This window comes from Conger conger, chromosome 2 (genome assembly GCF_963514075.1).
Source record: "Conger conger chromosome 2, fConCon1.1, whole genome shotgun sequence".
NCBI classification, from domain to species: domain Eukaryota; kingdom Metazoa; phylum Chordata; class Actinopteri; order Anguilliformes; family Congridae; genus Conger; species Conger conger.
Window position 1 is genome coordinate 55,863,767 of NC_083761.1, and position 23,787 is coordinate 55,887,553.

General features: G+C 41.5%; 1 protein-coding gene across 8 annotated transcripts; it reads left to right on the forward strand.

The window, feature by feature from the left end:
* Positions 1–7,706: 7,706 nt before the first annotated feature.
* Positions 7,707–23,099, forward strand: LOC133122873 (transcription factor MafK-like). Of its 8 annotated transcripts, none has more exons than XM_061233113.1 (5): positions 7,707–7,821; positions 8,275–8,346; positions 8,461–8,530; positions 18,191–18,267; positions 18,718–23,099. In XM_061233113.1, the coding sequence occupies exons 1-5, from the start codon at positions 7,747–7,749 to the stop codon at positions 19,150–19,152; spliced, it is 729 nt and encodes a 242-aa protein (XP_061089097.1). In that variant the 5' UTR covers positions 7,707–7,746; the 3' UTR covers positions 19,153–23,099. The 8 variants fall into 8 exon arrangements, 6 of the variants coding, with proteins under 6 accessions (XP_061089097.1, XP_061089100.1, XP_061089098.1 ...); XM_061233114.1 differs by having other exon boundaries at positions 7,786–7,849; XM_061233112.1 differs by having other exon boundaries at positions 7,790–7,899.
* The last annotated feature ends 688 nt before the right edge of the window (positions 23,100–23,787 follow it).

Below are 23,787 nucleotides of genomic sequence, written 5' to 3' on the forward strand. Positions count from 1 at the left end.
TACATTCTGATTGACCAGAATACATCACGTGCGCATTTTAAGCCAATAAAAGCAGTATGCGCTGAGTGCTCTAAAAATACTCGCATAGTTTTGAAGACTAGTTCATCCGGGTCATGTAGTTCATAGCTCGCTGGTGTAGTGCAAAGAGCAGTGCGAACCATGGTGCGAACCGTGAAGCGAGCGTAGAGTATATGCAACACAGAACTGCATTTGGAAGCTGACCATACGCTCTATAACAATAATTACAACAACTTCCGGTGAAGTTCTCTAACTGTGTTTCAAAATAAAAGCTTGTTTCGCATGTTGCTCTGGACTAGTATAATTGCCATGGAATACTGTTTCAATACAGTAGACACAAAGAAACAACTTAATTTCAAATGATAAAAAAAACTGAACTCACACATTGACATGTGGCCTAAAGGAAAGTGTCCGCATGACATGAACATGCTGAACCTAAACTTGAATACAAGTCTAAATATTGTGAATAAGTGAATCCTTAGTTCCCTTGGTGCAAATAATTCACTTTTGGAGCACCCAATACATCCAATACACCCAATACATCTGAATACATACAGTAACATACAACAGGCAAGTATGATTTGGACCAGGGGTTCTGAACCCTGATTCTGGAAGGCTGCAAGGCATGCTGGATTATATTGCTATTCAGTTGTTAAAGAAGCAGATTACAGAACTCACCTCCATAAAGACAGTAACCCTAATTGTACCCTTTGTTGTACCCTATGTCCTCATGTAAACACACAATAAACAGTGACTTCACACAGCCACTCAATAACCCCCAAACCAGGGTTATTTTGTGTTTCCCCTTTATCTTCATTATATTCTTCTCCATCTTATTTATCTTGCATCCAGGACCAGTTGGTCAATATCCATTTGCAGCACAATTTATTGCAATTGGATAACGAAGTCGAGGCAATATTTGTGGTAGGTAACCTATGTTTCCACTTATAGGTCTACACTATTTCTAAAAATAAAAATAAAAAAATAAAAAATAAACGGCAGCAGCTTCTCCGCTTTAAACACATACAAGTAAGCACAAGTAAGCACCCACCTACGGCATATTCGTCGAGGGCCAGTACTACATTGAATAGTCAACGTGACTATTTCCCCACATCATCTCCTTACCAGTAGGCTAGCCTGTAGTTCGGATTAATATAGTGATTATATCGTATTAGCTGTATAAAAATCATGAAAATTAAAAACCTGAAAATTATACAAATAATTAAAACGATTCAATGTTACAAAAACGAGGCTACGGCAAAGCGAATTCATATTGTAGCTATGAATTGCAATTTCAATGCTCTCACGAACACGATAAATAAAAACTTTCTATATCCAAAATGTACTAAATAGTTCTCTTTAATAATTACATGTAGTTTTAGTCTATGCGCGTGTAAATCTGAGCTCTGATCTTTCCAAAGTTTGTCGTAGTGATCCAGAAATATTCCAATAGCTACAGTTGTTGAACACCCCTCCTTTTCTAATTGTCTGGTGCCTGAACAAACCCAGGACTATATTCATCGTATTAACTGGTTATTTTTACCTAAAAACCGAGCTCATCGGTTTTAAACGTTGGCGGATTTTTTGGTTGAATATGTAGCAACCCATCTTATTGAGACATTTAGTACTTTTACTACGTTGCACGCGCTGTCTTTTCAAGCAAAAACGAGGGAACTGATTTCCGTCAGTCCTCGCAAGGAGTAGGTAGGCTTCAATTCGCAGCTGACCCAAACCAGAGGAGGTCGCTGGTGCGCGAAGGGAACGACTGATTCCTCCAAATGAATGTCTTATGCCGATGTCATGACAAACTATTCATCAGATGGACTCCCAATGGCAAGTAGTGACAAGGTAATAATTCTATACAAGACTGGGACACATACAGTACACACTTGGAAAAGTGACTTTACAGAATGAGCGAAGCAGGCCCCTGGTATGCCACCCAGTTGTCAACAGTTATGATAAAACTACTGTATCTACTGTATTATTCTCATTTGACCTCTAACTTCTTCAGATTAATGCCTTTTGGACAGTGGCCATGTATGTTATTCAGCTTGATATACACTCAGTGAGCACTCTATTAGGTAGTTATGTATACTAGCTCATTAATGCAAATATTTAATCAGCCAGTCATGTGGCAGCAACTAAATGCATAAAAGCATGCAGACATGGTCAAGATGTTCAGATGTTTTTCAGTCGAAATGAGAATGGGGAAGAAATTTGATCTAAGTGACTTTGACTGTGGAATGATTATTGATGCCATTCAGGGTGGTATGAGTATCTCATAAACTGCTGATCTCCTGGGATTTTCCTGCACAGCAGTCTCTAGAGTTTGCAGAGAATGGTGCGGAAATCAAAAGACTTTCAGTGAGCAACAGTTCTTTGGGCAAAAATGTGTTGGTAATGAGAGAGGTCAGAGGAGAAGGGCTGGACTGGTCAAAGCTGACAGAAAGGTGACAGTAACGCAAATAACCACACATTACAACACTTGTATGCAGAAGAGCATCTCTGAATACACTACGTGTCAAACCTGTAAATGGATAGGCTACTTTATATATTGAATACAAAATAAATTGAAATAAAAATCTCAAAATAATTAAATGTGTAATTCAACAAAACTGGGGAATTTGTTTTTAATTTTAATAGCTTTGTAGCTATTAAATCAATATGACATCGGGCAGCATGTAATAATTTACCTCACGAGACAGATCATTCACGATCTGCTCACACTGGTTGTCACAGCTCTTTGTCCATAGATATAACCACACATTATGGTGTACATTAGTTCTGACTGATTGGCTGCTGGGGCTCAAATATTTCCTCTTCACTGGCAAAAGTCCATATATGTGTGCTAAATATTTTCAGTACCCCAGGCCCTAGGCTGATGGCTACCAAACTCACTTATCATGTCAATAGCCGTTAATGCTACTTCCTCATTCACTTCGGGCACATTCACTGAGCATAAACTGTACTTGTGCAAATGTCAAATGTGGTTACAAACATTACTTTTTGAAACACTCTCACCCCCATTTTTCTTCCTTTTTCAACTTATCAGTTATGCCGCTACAGTTCCATTTGTGCCACCTGCTCTAATTTAAGGGGGATGTAAACAGAAGTCTTTGGATTCTTTTGATAATTATTTTGCCTCGAAAAAGTCTGCCCCTTCCTGATTTCCTCTATTACTGAATATTTGTCACACTGAATGGTGTCAGACACAAAATGTAATATTATACAAAGGGAACCTAAGTAAACTCAAAACTTTTTATTTATTTCATAAAAAATCCTATCGAACACCCATATCACCCCTATGAAATAAGTAGTGACTAGCCTAGGAATGCTAGTGACTAGTTTATGAATGCAATACTATATGAATGAGGTCATAGCAATACACACTCTATACTATACTATACAATATACACTTTAATGCAGGATCAATCAATTAATCACATTCAAAATGGTATGCTACGTACCAACACGGTTTGTGGACAGGCTGTTTTGAAAGAGTGATACAAGATATGTGGTCCAGAATAGGACACATTGGACATGTTAGAAATAAAGCATGCTTTAGAAAAGTGCAAACTAAGTATATTGCTTCTGTAGCCAGGTTCATTCTGCGTGGTGTTATTTCTTTAATGAGTAGACTGGACAATAACGTACTGCATCAAAATTTATTGTAGTGCCATCTTGCATCACATGCGTACCCGCCAGAAAAGAATGAAAAATGGAAAAATGGAGTTGTATTTGCTTAACCCCTTTAGAGACACGCGCCTTCCCTAATGACCTCCAATCATCAATTCTTCAGCCCATTAAAAAATGTCACCATAAAAGAACGGATTAAACCAGACAGGTGATCATAGAAACAGACCCAGATAAAATAAACGATACCAGAAAAGCTAGGCATAAAAATCTAGTGAAACATATATGCCCAATCTTAAACAATCTGCCCTTTGGTGAGCACATGTTGTTTGACATACAGTAGACTATGCTGATACCTTAATGGAGAGCAGGCTGATGTTAGCGTTAGGGCTGATCAATTTCCTGTCTTTTGAAGCTTTCAGCAAATGCAAACATTTCACATAAAACAACTGTCCAATGACTATGGACCAATATTTATAGTCACGGAACCATATACTGTAGCTGATTATGTGCATTGCTGCCAATAATGTGCTCTTAAAGATGCTGCATGATAAACTAGATGCAACCAAAGCCCTATCTTGAATCCCTTGCCAGTTCTTGCCAGACACCTGTGTCTCATTGTGAACTTGCAGCTATCAGCCGCTTGCATTCTGATTCTAGGGTATTCATTTAACTTTGGTAGGGTATTTATTTGCCACTATTGCTACAAAGTTAGTCAGTTGCATTCGGGGGTAGCTTTGTGGTGTGGAACCTTTGCTAGCCACTGCTAGCAGGCTGCAGCTTTCTCTTCTAAATGGTAAATGGTTGGAATTTATATAGCACCTTTATCCAAAGCGCCGTACAATTGATGCTTCTCATTCACCCATTCATACACACACTCACACACCGACAGCGATCGGCTGCCATGCAAGGCGCCAACCAGCTCATCAGGAGCATTTAGGGGTTAGGTGTCTTGCTCAGGGACACTTTGACACAGCCCGGGCGGGGGATCGAACCGGCAACCCTCCGACTGCCGGACAACTGCTCTTACTGCCTGAGCCATGTCACCCCATGTCTTCTAAAGTCCTAAAGTTATATCAGGCTGCAGCTTTCTCCTATTGAGCCTGCTACCAGTAACACAAGCATGCATATTCACATATACAGTGGTGTGAAAAAGTGTTTGCCCCCTTCCTGATTTCTTATTTTTTTTGCATGTTTGTCACACTTAAATGTTTCAGATCAAACACATTTAAATATTAGTTAAAGACAACACAAGTAAACACATTATTAAGGGAGAAAAAAAATCCAAACCTACATGGCCCTGTGTGAAAAAGTGATTGCCCCCTAAACCTAATAACTGGTTGGGCCACCCTTAGCAGCAACAACTGCAATCAAGCGTTTGCGATAACTTGCAATGAGTCTCTTACAGCGCTGTGGAGGAATTTTGGCCCACTCATCTTTGCAGAATTGTTCAGCCACATTGGAGGGTTTTCGAGCATGAACCGCCTTTTTAAGGTCATGCCACAGCATCTCAATAGGATTCAGGTCAGGACTTTGACTAGGCCACTCCAAAGTCTTCATTTTGTTTTTCTTCAGCCATTCAGAGGTGGACTTGCTGGTGTGTTTTGGATCATTGTCCTGCTGTAGAACCCAAGTTCGTTTCAGCTTGAGGTCACGAACAGATGGCCGGACATTCTCCTTCAGGATTTTTTGGTAGACAGCAGAATTCATGGTTCCATTTATCACAGCAAGTCTTCCAGGTCCTGAAGCAGCAAAACAGCCCCAGACCATCACACTACCACCACCATATTTTACTGTTGGTATGATGTTCTTTTTCTGAAATGCGGTGTTACTTTTACGCCAGATGTAATGGGACACACACCTTCCAAAAAGTTCAACTTTTGTCTCGTCAGACCACAGAGTATTTTCCCAAAAGTCTTGGGGAACATCAAGATGTTTTCTGGAAAAATTGAGACAAGCCTTAATGTTCTTTTTGCTCAGCAGTGGTTTTCGTCTTGGAACTCTGCCATGCAGGCCATTTTTGCCCAGTCTCTTTCTTATGGTGGAGTCATGAACACTGACCTTAACTGAGGCAAGTGAGGCCTAGAGTTCTTTGGATGTTGTTGTGGGGTCTTTTGTGACCTCTTGGATGAGTCGTCGCTGCGCTCTTGGGGTAATTTTGGTCAGCCGGCCACTCCTGGGAAGGTTCACCACTGTTCCATGTTTTCGCCATTTGTGGATAATGGCTCTCACTGTGGTTCGCTGGAGTCCCAAAGCTTTAGAAATGGCTTTATAACCTTTTCCAGACTGATAGATCTCAATTACTTTCTTTCTCATTTGTTCCTGAATTTCTTTAGATCTCGGCATGATGTCTAGCTTTTGAGGATCATTTGGTCTACTTCACTTTGTCAGGCAGGTCCTATTTAAGTGATTTCTTGATTGAGAACAGGTGTGGCAGTAATCAGGCATGGGTGTGGCTAGAGAAATTGAACTCAGGTTTGATAAACCACAGTTAAGTTATGTTTTAACAGGGGGGGCAATCACTTTTTCACACAGGGCCATGTAGGTTTGGATTTTTTTTCTCCCTTAATAATAAAAACCTTCATTTAAAAACTGCATTTTGTGTTTACTTGTGTTGTCTTTGACTAATATTTAAATTAGTTTGATGATCTGAAACATTTAAGTGTGACAAACATGCAAAAAAATAAGAAATCAGGAAGGGGGCAAACACTTTTTCACACCACTGTATATCATTTTATTGCTTTAAAAGTGTGGGGTGACATGGCTCAGGCAGTAAGAGCGGTCGTCTGGCAGTTGGAGGTTTCCCGCCTGGGCTGTGTCGAAGTGTCCCTGAGCAAGACACCTTACCCGCAACTGCTCCTGACCCTTGCCTTGCATGGCAGCCAATCGACGTCGGTGTGTGAGTGTGTGTATGAATGGGTGAATGAGAAGCATCAATTGTACAGCGCTTTGGACAAAGGTGCTATATAAATGCCAATCATAAAAGCACTTCTAATCAGAGCTGGTTTTACCAGGGCTTTTACTGGTTGAGCCAATCTGGAGTCTGTATACCTCTAAGTACATTTTTATATCCATCCATCCATCCATTATCTTAACCCGCTTATCCTGAACAGGGCCGCAGGGGGGCTGGAGCCTATCCCAGCATACATTGGGCGAAAGGCAGGAATACACCCTGGACAGGTCGCCAGTCCATCGCAGGGCACACACACCATTCACTCACACACTCATACACTCATACACTCATACACTCATACACTCATACCTATGGGCAATTTAGACTCTCCAATCAGCCTAACCTGCATGTCTTTGGACTGTGGGAGGAAACCGGAGTACCCGGAGGAAACCCACGCAGACACAGGGAGAACATGCAAACTCCGCACAGAGGCCCCAGCCGACGGGGATTCGAACCCAGGACCTCCTTGCTGTGAGGCGGCAGTGCTACCCACTGCACCAGCCACATTTTTATATGCCACAATTAATTCATTTTATATTTAGCTGTTTTTTTCATCAGGTATTTTTCCTCAGACTTTTTACTCAATGTGTGTAAACTAAATACTCTTGTCCACAACTCAAAATTACTGATGATAAATTCGAAATAATTATTTATTTATATTTATTTGAGTCACCCACCCAATTTGTTTGCCTTTTTAGAACACACCCTACCCCACACCAATCATACCCCACAATGTAAAACTCCTGACTCAGCTTGCTTTTGCTGGTTGAGCCATTATACATTTTGAAGTTATATTATCACATTTTCATATTTCAATAAGCTGTTCAAAATATTCCTTCCCTCTTGTCATTCTACAACCCTTGTTTTACTTCAAATGACAACATGTAATTTGGTTGTTTAGCTTGGAAAATGGCAGACATAGTTATCTGAGGTGATCATTAATCATTTAGAAAAACCTAATATGGCAAAATAAGCATGGGAAATTGTGTGTACACTTTTTTTTTTAAAGAGGGCATATAGTCTTTTATGGCTAAGTGATCCATCTCCCGACGGAACTGAACCAAAGCCTGTTTACGTCAATCAAATACCGTCTATCTGCAGAGCTCAGCTGACTCTATTTATAGCAATTGGGAGTGATTGAAATGACGTGTATTGTAGTTTGCACAAACACTGAAATAAAGAATACATTCATGGGGAATTTATGTAGGAGAGGCGGGGTAGGTTGTTCAGTCATCAGAGCTCCCCGTAAGCTTTTAATCACTTGGCTTTTCATGACGAGCAAATCACTAAATGCGGTGGGTCAGTTTGATCTCCGTTTGGCATTCGAGGATGGCTTTGAGCCATGACATTTAATTTTAACTGATAATGATGACGTTAAAATGTTTTGTATGTGTGTGATTTATTTCTAGATTTATAGTTAGTGAAACCTGTTGTATCATCTTTCGACTGTGATTTGTAGGCTACGCCATGGACTAGGAGTTAGACGTAGGTTATAGGCTACGCAATAAACTCGTAGATATACAATATAAAAACCGAATATATCACTTGTCAAATGCTTGCACTAGCTGATAATAAAATATATATTTTTGCAGCTTGTAACAAAAGTGGAACACGTTAAGCATAAAGCAGCTGCGCATTTATTGCTCTATTCTATTTCTGGCTTCCTCTAGTTTCCCGCCTGGATGACGTCAGTACAAAGTTATTTTCATGAATGGAAGGGGCGGTCACGAGGAATCAGTGACGTAAGTGCTTGCGGAAACAGAGTGGAATGTTGATACATTGTTGTTGTTTTGTAGTTTAGAATTGGGATACATGTCGGTTCGATTGCTGGGAGCTTTGCTCTGTGTGAAATATAGGCTACACCGCCCTGTAACCGACGACAACGAGAGATTTTTGAAGTCTTTAAATCAGCAACCACGTCCCGAGGTAAGATTTCAGAGATTGTTTTCAAAAACGCTGCTTTTAAATTCCTCATTTAATTGCTGGTGTTAGCACGGCGATCTGCTTACGCATCTAAAGAAAAAGTCGCCAATGCAGCGCATTGAACTTAAAAGTTTAACTGAATCAAAATACAGTTACATATTCATTATGGGATGTAATCTGAAAGGATGTAATCGCGTAAAAGTTATTTAATGCTGTAAACGTTTCGTTACGACATTACTCGTGAACACGTGTTCGCAGTGAGGCGAGATATGAGCACAACTGTTTATTTCTTAACTTTTAGTTGTTAATGAAGGCACAATTTTTCTGATGTGATATTCTATTTGGCACGTCTATTCAAATATTTTCTCATCATTCTAGTGTAAACGAATGTAATTTGTGTAGTTCGTAAACTATTTTTCAGATTGGATTGATACACTTCGGTAGTTCGTCTCCAGTGATTGGCGTAAATACTTGTTGCATTTGTATTTAAAACTTTCACCTAACAAGCTGTATGTCTATTTGCTGTTAGTTTCTGCATTTTTCTGTTAGAAAACAATGCGTGTACTGCTTTCGGGAATTTTAGTACAATGGTTATGGTAATTTACGTGAGACCACCCAAAAGAACGCTGGAAGGAGTCGGTTATTAAGAATGAAACATGACGCATTCTGTACTGGTCCCACGGCGAAACCCCGAGTGTAGTGCGCTTTCTCAGATCAAAGAGCCCTCGTTTGTTTTGCATTTTAGAGGGATCTCGGAGCGAGGAGGCGTGGTAACCGTAGCCTACTTCATGAGAAGAATGAGCGCATCGAAGAAGCAACTGGGCGAAAACACGCCTGGAACGGAGGAAATATGACGATCACAGTCGATTTCTGGCTTGCAAGAGAATTGTTATAAAGCTGTAAATAAAATAATATATATATATTTTTCTGGTTATTAACGGGTTGTTATTTTATTCTCCGCATTATGCCATGTTGTGTAATTCACGTTTCATATTATAGGCAAACGTATGTTGCCTGTCACATTATTTCGCAGAAATTATTATATTCTGAAGTGCCTGTTTTAACAGACGATTGTGCATGGGATATATCCGTCGCGGGTGGTATGCCTTCTGTCCCATATCTTTTAGCTATACAGTGATAAACTAGACAAATTGTCAGACGCCTAGTGCAATCTTTTGGTCAGATTACTTGCTGTTGTTGAATTGAGCGCAATTGAATAATTTTCCATTTCCAAAGCAAAATTGTTATTTCGTTAATTATGGGAATTGACCATACTAATTGTCACCGCAGATATCACCGGGTCTGTCTTGAAATCTTTCTTCTGATAAGGGAGTTATTCATGTTGGAACTGAGCAGCTGTAGGCCTACTACTGTTTCCAAACTGCAGAATGGGCAAAACGCTAATGATACAGACTAACCGCTCACTGCCTGATCAGCAATAAACCAGAGCGAATATGATGTAAAAGGTGTTACGACTCTACACTTGGTTGTGGTTTGGGTTACAGGGCACTGTTTGTTTGTTTGTTTGTTTGTTTATGTTAAATCCCTTGTTTGGCTCGATTTTAAGGGAATCATTCCATTTAGTTCAACATGGTTGATTCTGGTTGGAATGTTATTCGGCTTTAAGCAAGGAACTGCGCCCTGTTATTTCGGAAAGGTGAGTCATTACTGGATATTATGATTCATTTCCCCTCTGGCAGATAACAGAACTTCCATTAGTTATTCAATTTAAAAGGATAAACGCACAAATGAACAAGTATAGGTGCCATCTTAAATTGCCAAAACTGAATGAAAACGCACATCAAGACGGCAATTAAGAGACCTGTACAGTATGTAACTGGGTGGAGTGCATAGATAGAGCTTTCCCATGCTATACGCAGTGAAAGTACTCATGGCCAACTGTGTTGTCACTTCAAATATTCAGTCTCCCCCAAAAATGTCTGTGACATTTTTAGTTTATTACATACACATAGGATACACTGCAGTCTCAGTTCTCCTCATAAGGGTTTCCACTCTGAAAAGTGCAAGACATTTTTGGCAGAGAATGGGTGGAACGTAGTCTGCTCATAAACATGCAGACATCCATCATCTCAACCACAAGTGTGAGAAGGAACTCAAAAATGTTTGTTGGCAGTATGAATTCAGTCAAATCTTCTACTCGTTAACAGTTTGCAATATAGAATAAAAAGACGACATTAATTCACATGTAGAAAACTGAGGTCAATGGCATAATGTTTTTTTGGCAAAACCTAGCCTATTATATCACTGGAATGTAAAATGGTTGCTAAAAGCCCAATGTTTTAAATATTTTGCAAGTGATATGGAGTTTGGCTTCCAATGTTAGTGTTTTTGGGTGAAAGTAATGTCCTGTTTTGGTACTGACTACTGTCTCTGGCTGAAGATCAAATCCTTAGATGGTGCTCTTGACCTTTGCTATCATGTAAAATTATGTGGAGAACACTGAAATAGGACTTTCTCATCAAAAAGCTATGGACTGGGTTGGTGAGCCGTTCACTTCTTTCCACATATTGTGTGGTGAACACCATCTGGCCACAACAGAAAGACCCTGAGTCACTGGCTGTGAGATGACTTCCCACTTTGGGTGATGGCAATGCCCCACATTGTGTGTGCTCTGTCATAAATGGAGAGGAATTTGTTCAGTGCCTTATCTTGTGCTGCACTGGACCAGTAACAGAAGTACCGTGTAGGAGGGCCACAAAGGTCAGAGTTTTTGTTTGTCTACATCCTTTTGAGTCATTGTTCTTTCAGGGTTTTCTCAAAAATATGTAAGGCTTTCTCCCTCAAGCTTTCAAAAAGTCAGACTTTCTTTCAAGTACAGTATAGTACATCTTAATGGACTGAATATGTGCACATTATTATTGATCAGAAGCATGATGTAAGTATTCAGACGCAGTACTCATCTTCTTTAAATTTGCAGTGAAAGTCTGGAATTAGGTAATTAGTATTGGTTTGTGTGTCAGTATTACCAGGCTACCATAACTATTGGGGGTTTACTGAGATGAAAGTAATCATTGCTTTTAAAGTGAAACAACAAATTTGAACAGCATAATTATGCATATTTGCAAACAGGCTTTATCCAGAAAAACCCTGGGATAATCCATACAGACAAAGCCTGAAATGTTTAATTTAAGCTTAAGCATTACTCAGGTAGTCCAACAAATGATTGAATATAAACTGGAAGGGTTTTTCTAAACAGTTTCTGGGAAATATTTCCATTTTTGTAACACTGCTGCTGACTGAAACATGGCCTAGAACCTGGGATTATACTGTACACACCATTCCAGTTTCTCACTGTTCATGTAGTGAGCTACAGCAGTATATTTGCATCTTGGGCTTTCCTATTTCACCAAGGGACTTCCTGGAGTTGGGCTTAACAGCTTCACCACTTTGTGGTCAGAACAGTTTGAAGTGAATAACTGCTTTGTCACTGACATTTAGCAATCTGTGGTGAGTTTTCATCAGGGCCTAGCTGACCGCTGATGTGTTTTCCATACCTGTTCCACACCGGAGTGGAGTTTTTGGCTCTAGTGTGAAAACTGGGAATATTTATCCCTGATCTGCAGATGCCTGAGATTCTTTACTATGCCAGCATTCCATGATCAGGAAATAAGTGCACATGTACAGTGGCTCTAGAATTATTGAACACTTTTGAATACTTATGTTCCCAGCAATCATCAAAATGGGGAACAATGTGATCTAAGTGCCTTTGACTGTGGAATGATTGTTGGTGGCAGACAGGGTGGTTTGAGTATCTCAGAAACGGCTGATCTCCTGGGATGTTCTCTAGAGTTTGCAGAGAATGCAACAAAACAAAACAAAAATCCTGGAGACAGAAACATCTTGTTAATGAGAGACGTCAGAGCAGAATGCCCAGACTGGTCAAAGCTGACAGTAACGCAAATAACCACATATTACAACAGTGGTATGCAGAATAGTATCTCTGAAAACTACGGCAGTAGAAGTCTAATATAAAATAAGTCTAATAAATACCTAATAAAGTGCTCACTGAGTGTGTGTATGTATATGTGTGTGTGTGTGTGTGTGTGTGTGTGTGTGTGTATATGTATATATATATATATATATATATATATACACACACACACAAATACAGTACTGTGCAAAAGTTTTAGGCAGGTGTGAAAAATGCGGTAAAAATAGAAATATTATGTTTATTTTAATCAATTAACAAAATACCAAGTGATCTAAATCAAATCAATATTTGGTGTGACCACCCTTTGCCTTCAAACCAGCATCAATTCTTCTAGGTACACTTGCACAAAGTTTTGCATAAAAATGTTTGTAGGCATATAGTCAGATGTGTGATTAACCAATTATACCAAACAGGAGGTGAGGTTGCTGAAGGCAGTTTAATGTCAGAAGTCATACACCATGGCAAGACTGTGCACAGCAACAAGACACAAGGTAGTTATACTGCATCAGCAAGGTCTCTCCCAGGCAGAAATTTCAAGGCAGACAGGGGTTTCCAGATGTGCTGTCCAAGCTCTGTTAAAGGACCACGACGTTGAGGACCGTAGATGCAGTGGTCGGCCAAAGAAACTTAGTGCAGCAGATGAAAGAAGCATCATGCTTACTTCCCTTTGCAATTGGAAGTGCCAATTCTGTCCTCCTGCCAGTCACTATATTTGGGTGGCCATACCAACTGTTCCCATTGATTTCTGGACCTTTCTGTTCACTTACATTTCCTGGACAATCCAGTTGTTTCAACTGGACGGCTGTGCTCTCTTGCCTCTGGTATTTGCCCCTGCCATTAAATAGTGTGTGTGACTCATAACTCAGTAATGCCCCCCCCCCCCACCTTATGTAATATTTCATCAAATATTTGTGCAGTGTGGAGAGCAGAAAACCATGGAATGTGCCTGTGTGCCCCTCTGTAAGGCTTGATGAGCCACACAGAATCCTTAATGTCTTTTAGGCATTTACCTACGGGGGACCTAGCTGTTCGTATCGACAGTATACCACAGTTCAGTTGAGTTCAACTCGATTATTTAAGCAACAACCACGGTTGCCAAACGAGTCCTTTCTTAACGGTGAGGTACGCTTACCTACAAAGTCCAGAGGCGCAGACTGTAATTTATTTTCCCTGTGTAAGCTGTCTGTATTTGTACCTGTCTCGACTGAGCCAATACGCGCATTTTGATTTTAAGCCTGTCGCTGACAGGCAAAAACAAGTCGGGATCAGATTTCATATGCTGCTGTTGTTCACCAATACCACTGGATGATGAAAGGCTGTTTTTGGTGCCATCCCTAAGCCGAAGAATGTTGGATCCATCCAGTCGTATCAGTTTCACTCTACTAATGACCGCAAAGCGCCTCATGGCAGTTAACTTCAAAAAGGTGATGAAAACAATACCTTAGAAACTCTTGAGCTCCATTTCACTACTGTGTTCTCCAGTGCCATATCCCTTTAAGGACAAGGGTCGTCAAGGTTTCTTGATTTTAAAGCCACGCTTACATGTTTATTACATATACTGAAATAATATCTTGGGAATACTCTGGAGAGATTCATATTTATAGTTGGTAAATAAATTCCTGTTTCTATGGATGTTAAGCTTGTAGAGTAATTTTAGTTTAATAAAAACTGGAAGTAAAAATGAATAACCAGGAGATTAAATGTGCTTCAGTTTACTTCCATGTTCTGACCAAGGTCCTGGAGTTTAGGAAGTAATTCTTGAGTTGGAACATGCTGATAAGGAAGTACAATGACTTGAGCAATGGAAAGAAATGCTGGGATTGGCATTTTGAGGTACGTCAGCACACAGAAATCTGTGATTATGAGATCTAAGTTCAAACCCTTAATCCTGTAAATGCGCACACTATTCTCAGTCCAATTAAAGCAGTTTAACAAATTTTTTCTCCTCAGAATTTTAGATCAAAAACAAACAAGAATCTGTATTTAAATGAGTTGAGCGGCATTCAGGTCAATATATTTGCATTTATCGGTAACGGTCGGCAAAGAACTGCAACTGTGGGCTGTAAAAAAAGAAATTTTAAGCGACTGGCCCTCGATCAAAGAATGTTTCTCTCTGGAGTTTCCTTGCGGAGGTTCGCGGGGTCTGACTCACTGGAATGCTATGTCACATTGTTTGAGTGCGCTGCTACGCGATCAGAGTGTGGGCGCAGCACTATTAGCCATTCTCAGACCTGCTTACACACGTTTTTCGCCGTAAGTGGCATCGCTTTAAGCAGATCTGTTCCTCTACAAAGAAAGTTTCTCAAACTACCGCTCCACACTCGAGTAAATATTGTGCAGGGAATTGGCAGCGGCGGGGGTGTGTGTTCTGTGGCCCTCCCGCCAATCTTTCATTCTTGTCATTATCATTTTCGTCCTATTTGGAGAGACCAGGCAGGGAAAAGTTGTCAAGAGCTTGATGGATTGTGCTATTGGGAGCACATTATAAGCAACATTAATTACTGGCATGCATTGTTAAATTTGTGGGGCACGTTCTCTGCTGTGTTATGCTGTCAGTTGCTGACAGCACCATTATTCTCAGCCCCTTTTAAAACGACTGTAACTCAAACTCAGCCTGAGATGACAAGTACAGAGTTTTAGATGTGATTCCTGTGTCGTGTGATGTGGCAGGCGGTAATATTGCAGTATGACTTCAGTACATCAGGAGAACAATGCAAGAACATGGAAAATGAGAGTAACCCTCTTATCACATTGTAGTGGGCCCCAAAGCCTGCCGCATTCTGTCATATCCTCCCTGAAGACCCACGGGTTCCTGCATGACTACTTCCCTCAAGATGTACATGACCTGATAAGATAGTGACACAGTCACCACCTCCATGACTAGCAAACTGCTTTTATTCTCTTCAAAATTTCCTTCTGTAATTCCCTCTGCTGAAAAAAAAAAATAGCTGGTAGCTGGGTGACCGGCTCAGACCAGCTCCATACTCAACATGGTTTGACCAGCGCAGTGGATATTTTGAAACAGTTGGTAGCTGCTCATTTCAAGCTGGTCATAGCTGGATTTTACACCAGGGTACCGCTCTCTGTGTGCAACTTGGCTATGGCTATAGAACATTGAAGGTCTATCAGAATCATTCAATCAGGATTAAACTGCAGCGTTACCCACCCCCGCCCATTGTGTTAATGCCCTTCCTGCTCCTCCACAGTGCTGTTCAGTGATCAGACCTCAAGACATTGTATTGTTTTTATGTGAATAACACTTCTTAAAGTTTGTTTTTGGAGAGTCAGATGCAAATTCCATATCTTTTCTGGACAGCACTGGCAGGAGTGCTTTCTTCTACAGTGAAAAATGCCCCCTACCCCCATTAGTGTGGGTGAAGTCTGAGCACTCACCCCCCCTTCCCCATGGAAAAGTACAGCTGTCTATTTTGTGTACAGTGATTCATGTGGCTTTGTGGTTCTTGCCTGTGCATCGCCCACCTTTGTGGTTCCTCTTGTAGCTCTACTCTCTTCTTGTTTTGTTATCTTGCACCTAGAAAATTCGGGGGGCGGGGATCTGGGGCCCAAGCATTACTCCAGGCCTTTCCTTCTTTCCTAGAAAGCAAAATTCCCTCAAACATTTACAGATGAGGCCCCTTTCCCTCATGGATACCTCTGCATCGCCTGGAAAGAAAAGCAGGGCCCCGCCATGACGCAACAGGCACAACATCGGGCCGAGCTGCAGCCGAGGAGTTTATCCTCATCTGCCTCAGCGCTGCCGTGATTTACTGGCCCGACCGCGCGCTGCTTGACGTAACTATTCCAGGCCTTTCCTCTTTTCGCAGAAAGCGAAATTCCCCCCCTCGCCTCCCAACGTCCCCAGAGCTCCAACATCTGGGCTCCCTCAGCAGTCCCAGACTGTTTCCAGTGGGCCCGAACCTATGAATAGGCCATTCTACTGGGGTGGTTTGTGAGGAAAGAGGCTAAATGTAGCACAGCCGCTTACAGTCACAGTCGCTGTGTGTCTGAGGCCAGATCGGCGTCAATTAGCCCCTCTTGACGGAGACAATGGGGTATGAATAAGCTGCTGTGGGGCGACCTCCGCTGAGGGTTGGCTAACACGAACCAGATGGAAGGCTTGAAACCGGAGAGAAAGTCCGTTACGCAGGGATGTGTAAACACCCCTCTTTTCCCTCTCGCGCGAGTGACTCAGACACAGTGGAATCCCGATCTATGAGAAATCCAACCAGAATGGTTAACCAGCGGTTAAGATCAAACGGCGTTCAGACTGCACCTATATTGGGAACATCAGGACGTTTACTGGAAATGCTGGAATTCCCGAAAGAACATAATCTCTGAACCGACACCGGCTAGAGTGTTTAACTTCCCCGTTTCGTTTTTTTGCTTTCTAATTTAGCCGGGCTCAAAGGACGACATAAGGAGAAATGCAAAACCCGACGTCGACCTACTTTGCACTTTTACACAAAGTGTTTAGTTGGCGGAACTGCCTGTCAGAGCACAGGGCTAAATATAACCAGCAGAGTTAAATAAGGAAATGGAAAACAGTGGAGGAAAGCCCTGTGTAAGAGGATCTAGCCTCAACAGGGTCCGGTTTTAAACCTGATAAAGAGCATTGTCTGGAAGCAAGAATACAACGGAGACCGTGTAGGGGAAGCTGTTCCACTCTGACTCTCTCCCTCTTGGTGTGTTCCACATTGCGAGTGCAGTGTCAGCTTACCCCCTCCAGTTTTATAAAATTCTTACCTTTCACTTTAAAGTTTTTTTTGTTAAAACTTTAAATATTTGTTTCCAGTGCATTCCTGAATATTTTGTCACCATAGCTGTTGCTTGTACAATGTTCTGTACAAGCTGCTTTTTAGGCCGATGACTCCTACTGTTTCAGCGTGGAAATGGGTGATTGACCTGAACCATTTACACACGTGTTAAAAATGAATATGGATCGGGTCTGACAAACAAATTACATGAATCGATACCTCATTTCACTTTACGAGCTATCGACATACAGCATGTGGTTTCACACATCTAGGTCACGTTGTCAAAGCCTTTTTGGTTTCATCAACAGCGATTCGGCCTGTTTGTCTGTAGTGTGGTCTGTTGTCTTCAGACCAGACCTCCTGCTGGTACTATGCCCTGCCGGATAACCATGTGATACACTAAACAGCCAAAGGCTGGTAATGTATGCCATGTGTGTGACCGTGTTATGAATGAGGCTTGTTTACCGTTTGGCTGCCCATGTGACGCGCTCTCTCGCACACCCTTGCCTGGCGGCTTGGGGTCTGCTGCCTGGCGTTTCTATGGCAACCACCTTAGGTGACGCTGGAGTGGAATTCTCAGACTGACAGCAGGGGAAACGGGTTTGATATGGGGCCTAGAGGAAGCCTCTGCGTTTCAAAGACAGTCTAGAAAGCGTAAGCAGGTTCATTTCTAGGAAGCTGAATTAGTCAAAATAGCGTGGGATGATCCCTCGGGAGATCAGACAGTGCGTCAGTCTAGGTGGCGGCGAGACAACCTGCTTTTCAGAGCACTCCAATGAACCGCATTTCAGAGTACTCAGCGGTAAACACAACACAACAGGCTGTGTTTGTTCACGCGGTGTGTCACTGCTGACCTCTGCTGGCAGCTACCTGTGATTGCACCCTTATCTCAACGTCTCAATCTGAAAAAAGTGTATAATATTAATAATATCATTTTTCATTTGTTTTCTTTTACAGTTATTTCTGAGGGATTCTGTCCAGGTGAATGCGTGCAGGGTATGACGACTAATTTTAAAGCAAGCAAAGCTTTAAAGGTAAGAGCCCCGCCAATCAACAACACATACTGCCATATACTAATCGGATGAAAATTCAGCCGTATTTCACGGCTGTTCAGAAGGAATAGACTTTTTGACTGTGGTGGTGTGAGAAGTTTCTCTGTATGCGTGGGATAGCTGGTGGTATTTCACAGAGCTGGCTAACTCACTAAGATTGACTTCTGCTCTGCGTACATCCTGGAACCAAAAGACCGGCTAAAGGCTGGGTTATACTCCATCAGGCAAACCATTCGGTTTATACTTCATAAATTAAAAATAGCCTACTTTAAATTAAACGACAACCATAGTCAATATTGGGTTAGACCATTCATGAACGTTCTGCGATATAAGTCGAGCGACAGAGTATAAACTAGCCTTAACTCAGTTAGGCAGCTTCGTGAAAATTCCTCCTGGTCTGCATCTAATTCCGTTTTTCCCCCCGGCTCCCAGTTAAAGAAGGAGGTCGGGGAGAATGCCCCGGCCCTCAGCGATGACGACCTGGTGGCCATGTCCGTGCGCGAGCTCAACCAGCACCTCCGGGGGCTGACCAAGGATGACATGGCGCGGCTGAAGCAGAGACGGCGGACCCTGAAGAACCGCGGCTACGCCGCCAGCTGCCGCATCAAGCGCGTGACGCAGAAGGAGGAGCTGGAGAGGCAGAAGACCGAGCTCCAGCGTGAGGTGGACAAGCTGGCCCGCGAGAACGCCAGCATGCGGCTGGAGCTGGACGCGCTCAGGGCCAAGTATGAGGCCCTGCAGTGCTTCGCCCGCACCGTCACCCAAGGGCCCCTCTCCGCCGGGAAGGTGGCCACCACCAGCGTCATCACCATCGTCAAGTCGGCCAACCGCAACGCGGGCTCCGCCCCGTTCTCCGCCCCCTCTTAGTGCTCCCGGGGGCAGGATTCGCTGCGAGCAGGCAGAGGGTGGCCCGCCCCACGCTGAGGAGGAGCTCAGCCGTCGGGAGTCGAGCCGGGGGGGCCCGCGCCCTGCCCTACAGTCCCACGTCGAGGCAGATTCTGCCACGTCCCAAGCTAACTATCACCTCTCTACTTTACACTGTCTGTGTACTGTGCGATAAAACCCCAGCACCGGCAGGGCAAGGCTGTTCTTATAACCTCCAGCCCCCAAAACAGGGACATTTTACAGAGTAAAGCACTTACTAAAGCATGAACGAGTACTTCATATGATCTGAGGCGACAGCACTAGTCTGAGACAGGTCTGATACTTGTGGTATCTGACCTTTATGTCAGTTATGAAAACATACACTATTAAATTATAATGGCAAAACGATGGTTATTGTAAGCAAACTAGTGACAATAATACTATTGACGATAATGACCTTACCATGATCGGCACAACGCTATTGTGAAAATCTGCAGTTTAGTTGCTTTTTTTGTTAAGTGCAGCACACTTTCTAAGATGGCAGCCAAAGCTGAGAAGACAGCAGGCACCACAGGGCTCTCATTATGAGGGATGTGGGATGCTGTGGTATGTGCTGTCTCTATAGAGCTCATTAGAATAACAGAACATCTACAGGAAAACGAGCCAGCTCTCTGGCTAATTAACAATAATAGATACTAATCATGAATGGCACTTAACGGATTACTGTCAATCACAGTATGTACAGTACAAAGAGCACTTGTTTTTTTTTTGTTTTTTTGTTTTTTTTAAGTATGAAATTGCAAAACTATAGGCTGCCTGGGGCACTTTGGTGAGATTTTAGAGCTATATGTCCTGTATGAAGCTAATAACATTCAATGTGATCTATTTTTATAACATAACGTGGTTTAGAGAATACATTTTTGATGTGGTTTACAAGAATGTGACGAGCTAGCTTTTATATGGTCTTTATAGATGTTTTTCATTCTGAACGCACACTATCAATGCCATTCTTTGTGGTAGGTAATCCATATTGGATATAGAGATAATGGGAACCATCAACAAATGAATGCAATCTGAGTGTCCTGTATATTACAGATTTAAATGACTTTGTTTCGTTTTAACATGAAAGAAGTTTGGAAAAAGTTCATAACTGCAGCTTTTAGCCCATTGGGTGGAAAATTCCGTCCTCAGGAAACCATTCCCAGTGCTCGGTCACCAGAAAAGTGCCACTGCCGGTGTTGGTTAAATTCCTACAGCATGTTGTATATAATACTTTGACACGGACATTTGGGTAAAGAGAACCCTGGCACATTAACTTCTCCAGAAGAGAAAACCGAAAGATAACGTGAATCGTAGTTGAAATGCGCACAACATTGATATTGGCAATATTACAAAGAAAGCAGAACCGTTTATAAATCCACAAATTCAACATGTCTGCTGTGTTCTGTAAGCAGTGGGCTTAAATCGCTCACCAGATTTGGCACGCGCCTTAAACGCAGGTGTCGGGCTGACGATGTCTCATGGTTTACTGATGCCCCGTGACATCAGAGCAGAGAAATGGGAGTTATCTTGTGTCGGGGTTCTTTCTTATCCAGGTGGACACGACTCTTACCCCCCACCCCCCACCGCTCGACCCTGCTGTAGACTATGGGTGTGTGTGTGTGTGTGGGTCGGTGAAACTTTGCTGCTGTTTGGCCCACTGCGTTACTAAGCAAGGCCATTGCTGTGCTCTTATTGTCATTTTGTGTGTTCATATACTACGTGTCCTATGCATCTTTATTATTTCAGTATATTTTGTGCTGGATGTGAAATGGAGTGGTCTAATCCTGTTACCACCTCCGCTAGTAAACGCATTGACAGAAATGTCACTATGTCTTTCGTATGTATATCACCGGACCTGTTCACTGCGTCCATTGTGCTGAGGGTATATGTTCATTGTAGCCCATTGAAGCCTGACAAATACCGCTAATAAATTCACCTATCCTGCTAAGAATGAGCATTTGGAAATTATTTAATGGTTCATGATGAATATACATTAACTATCCTGCTCGGTTCGCTCAATTTTCAGTTTTTATTTTTTATTTTTTAGATTGAGGCCAATTACAATAGCATGGTTAGATTATGAGAAAGGTTAGCTTCATTTTGCCACGAAGAGTTTACACTGTGTTACGGACTGATGGCTCTTTCTTATATCCGTGATCAGACACCCAGCGGGCTCAGGGCAACACATGCAAAGCAAGAGACCCGACTGCGCTGCAATGCAATTCGCACTTCTCGGAAGCATCTGTAACGGAGCCAACAACTACTACAAGTCCTCTTCTTTTTCCCCATGGCTGTTTAAGGCTGTCGTTGGTATCTCGGGTTTCTTGCTTTTTCTTCAGAGCAGAAAAGCAAATCTGGCACAGACATAAAAGCTCAGTCGTCTCTAGGCTGTTGCGAAAAGAACCTGACCCTCCATCCAAGATTAAGCATGTTACTCTTTTCGCTTATTCATTACCCTACTGGGGTATGTGGGATGTCATGTTTGACCACATAATCCTGTTTTTCATAGCGGACACCTTTATATCAGTGCAGCCCTTGTGGCCTTGTCCCATTTGTAAGGTTTGTTTATGTTTGTAGCAATGATTCACAGCTTTGAATTCTCTGCAGCATACACACACTGTATGCAGTGTGCATTTGTGTTCCTCTTTGCGGCAGAAAGAGCGAGCCCATTTATCACAACCATAAAAAAGAAGTATGATAAAGGATATCATCTTTCCTACTCTATGCTTCCACCCAGTGGCACGTCTGAGGTAAAACAGCTGTGAGGAAAACTGGGTGAGGGTGCTGATGGCATTAATTTTCCAGAATGCTGATGGTTAACAACCAGCCAATCATTAGGATTAGAGAAAGTACCATAGAGTGAACACTGTTCACAGCTGTTCACGTGGGTAATAACTGAGTGGGGCATCTTCTTTGACTCGACTGTGTATTGTTTAGTGCAGAGGAACACAGGAACTGGAAACCTGAATGATGATGCTGGACAGGGTGGGGTTGGCATGCCCTGGTTTATAAGTATATGTACTGTACCTTTGTGTAGTGTTCGCTCTGTAAGTCATTGCTTAAGTTGTAATTGGACAAAGCAATTAAGAGAGGATGTGGAGATGGTCCTATATCTATCCACATTGGGTACCTTTTCATCTTTATACTGTGTTGTATGTGGCCTTTTAGAGTTAGAAATTAAATTATTCAGCATCTAACATGTATCTATATTTAAATTTTACATTGTATATTTGCTCTAGTATTTCTACTAGCTACTTGCCATGAACGCACAAACAAATTTGAACCCTGTGGTTCAATTTTGCAAATTACTTTCCTCTAAAAAAGTTTGCAACATGTTAAGTATGCTGCTCTAAACTTTTATGCAGTATGCATCTAAAAGTCTGAAACAATATGTCTATATACATCTACAAGATGAAAGTTTGGTATTGGGTTTAAGCATCCCATGAAGAGACTTCCAAACAGCTGAACAGTGTGAAATTAACTTGTTCATTTAGAGAAAAAAAAAAATGTCAATACATGTAAAAAAAATCTAGACTGGATTTTTTAGTAGTTCTTCGAAGTGCAGAAACTTAGCTTAGGGAGTGCTCATTATAGCAGTTGGTCAATGGTGATTAACTACAGTAACAAGACAATTTGTGAAGTGGACAAACTGTTAAATTAGTTACTTTATTACTCTCTGTATATGTATTTGTACTTCTGTATTTATTTAGTTTTTGTTTATTATTTTAATTATATATAAATTATTGGATTGTATGCATCTACATTCATTATGGTTTGTCAGTAACTGTACCCTCATGTACAAAATCATCTTCCGTTTTCCATGCTCTGACTGAAAATAAGGGCATAATTTATTACAAAGTCTGCTGTGCCTGTTTTTGTACTTTTCAATAAATCAATTTTATCATTAATTAGCTTGCAGCATGACATTTTTACACCACAAAATAATTACATTTGCATTCCATTAACAAGTATACACTTGTTATAAAAGTATAAGAAGCTATTTTTTGTAAGATGTTTTTCTTCCTTTTAGTGCTAGCACCCATTCAGCACCCTCTAAAACACTATCCTGAACTCTTTTATACTGAACTCTGCATACCAAAAGAATGTCAAATTAGTCTGGATATTTTGAACTTGTGTACAATATGTCATCAATTGATTCAGTTTATCAAAGTAAACAACATTTCTGTGGTTAGAGGCCAACACCTCTAAGAGGTCCTTGCACTTAATTATGCATACTAGTCTTGGATGAAACAGGCAATTTAATGCCCATGCACTAAGCTTCACTTCTTCATACAGTATACAATATATGGGTTGTTTATGGTCAATGGCACGTGAATATATAAAATAAATGGAGAAAGAGGAATGGTGCCAGGAGTTCCCAATGGAAGTGCTTTACATTTACTTTCAATATAATGGTTTGCAGTATAAAGGTATTCTTTTGAATGTTAAGATGAAAATTAGCTGACTGGCAAAGGTTTTTTACTTGCAGCAAATGTGCAGTCAAACAAGTTGTAAATCTCTAAAATATTACCCAGAAAGCCAACCCGTGAAAGAATGTAAAAGTTACATTTACGATGCACTCCAACAGTACTGTTA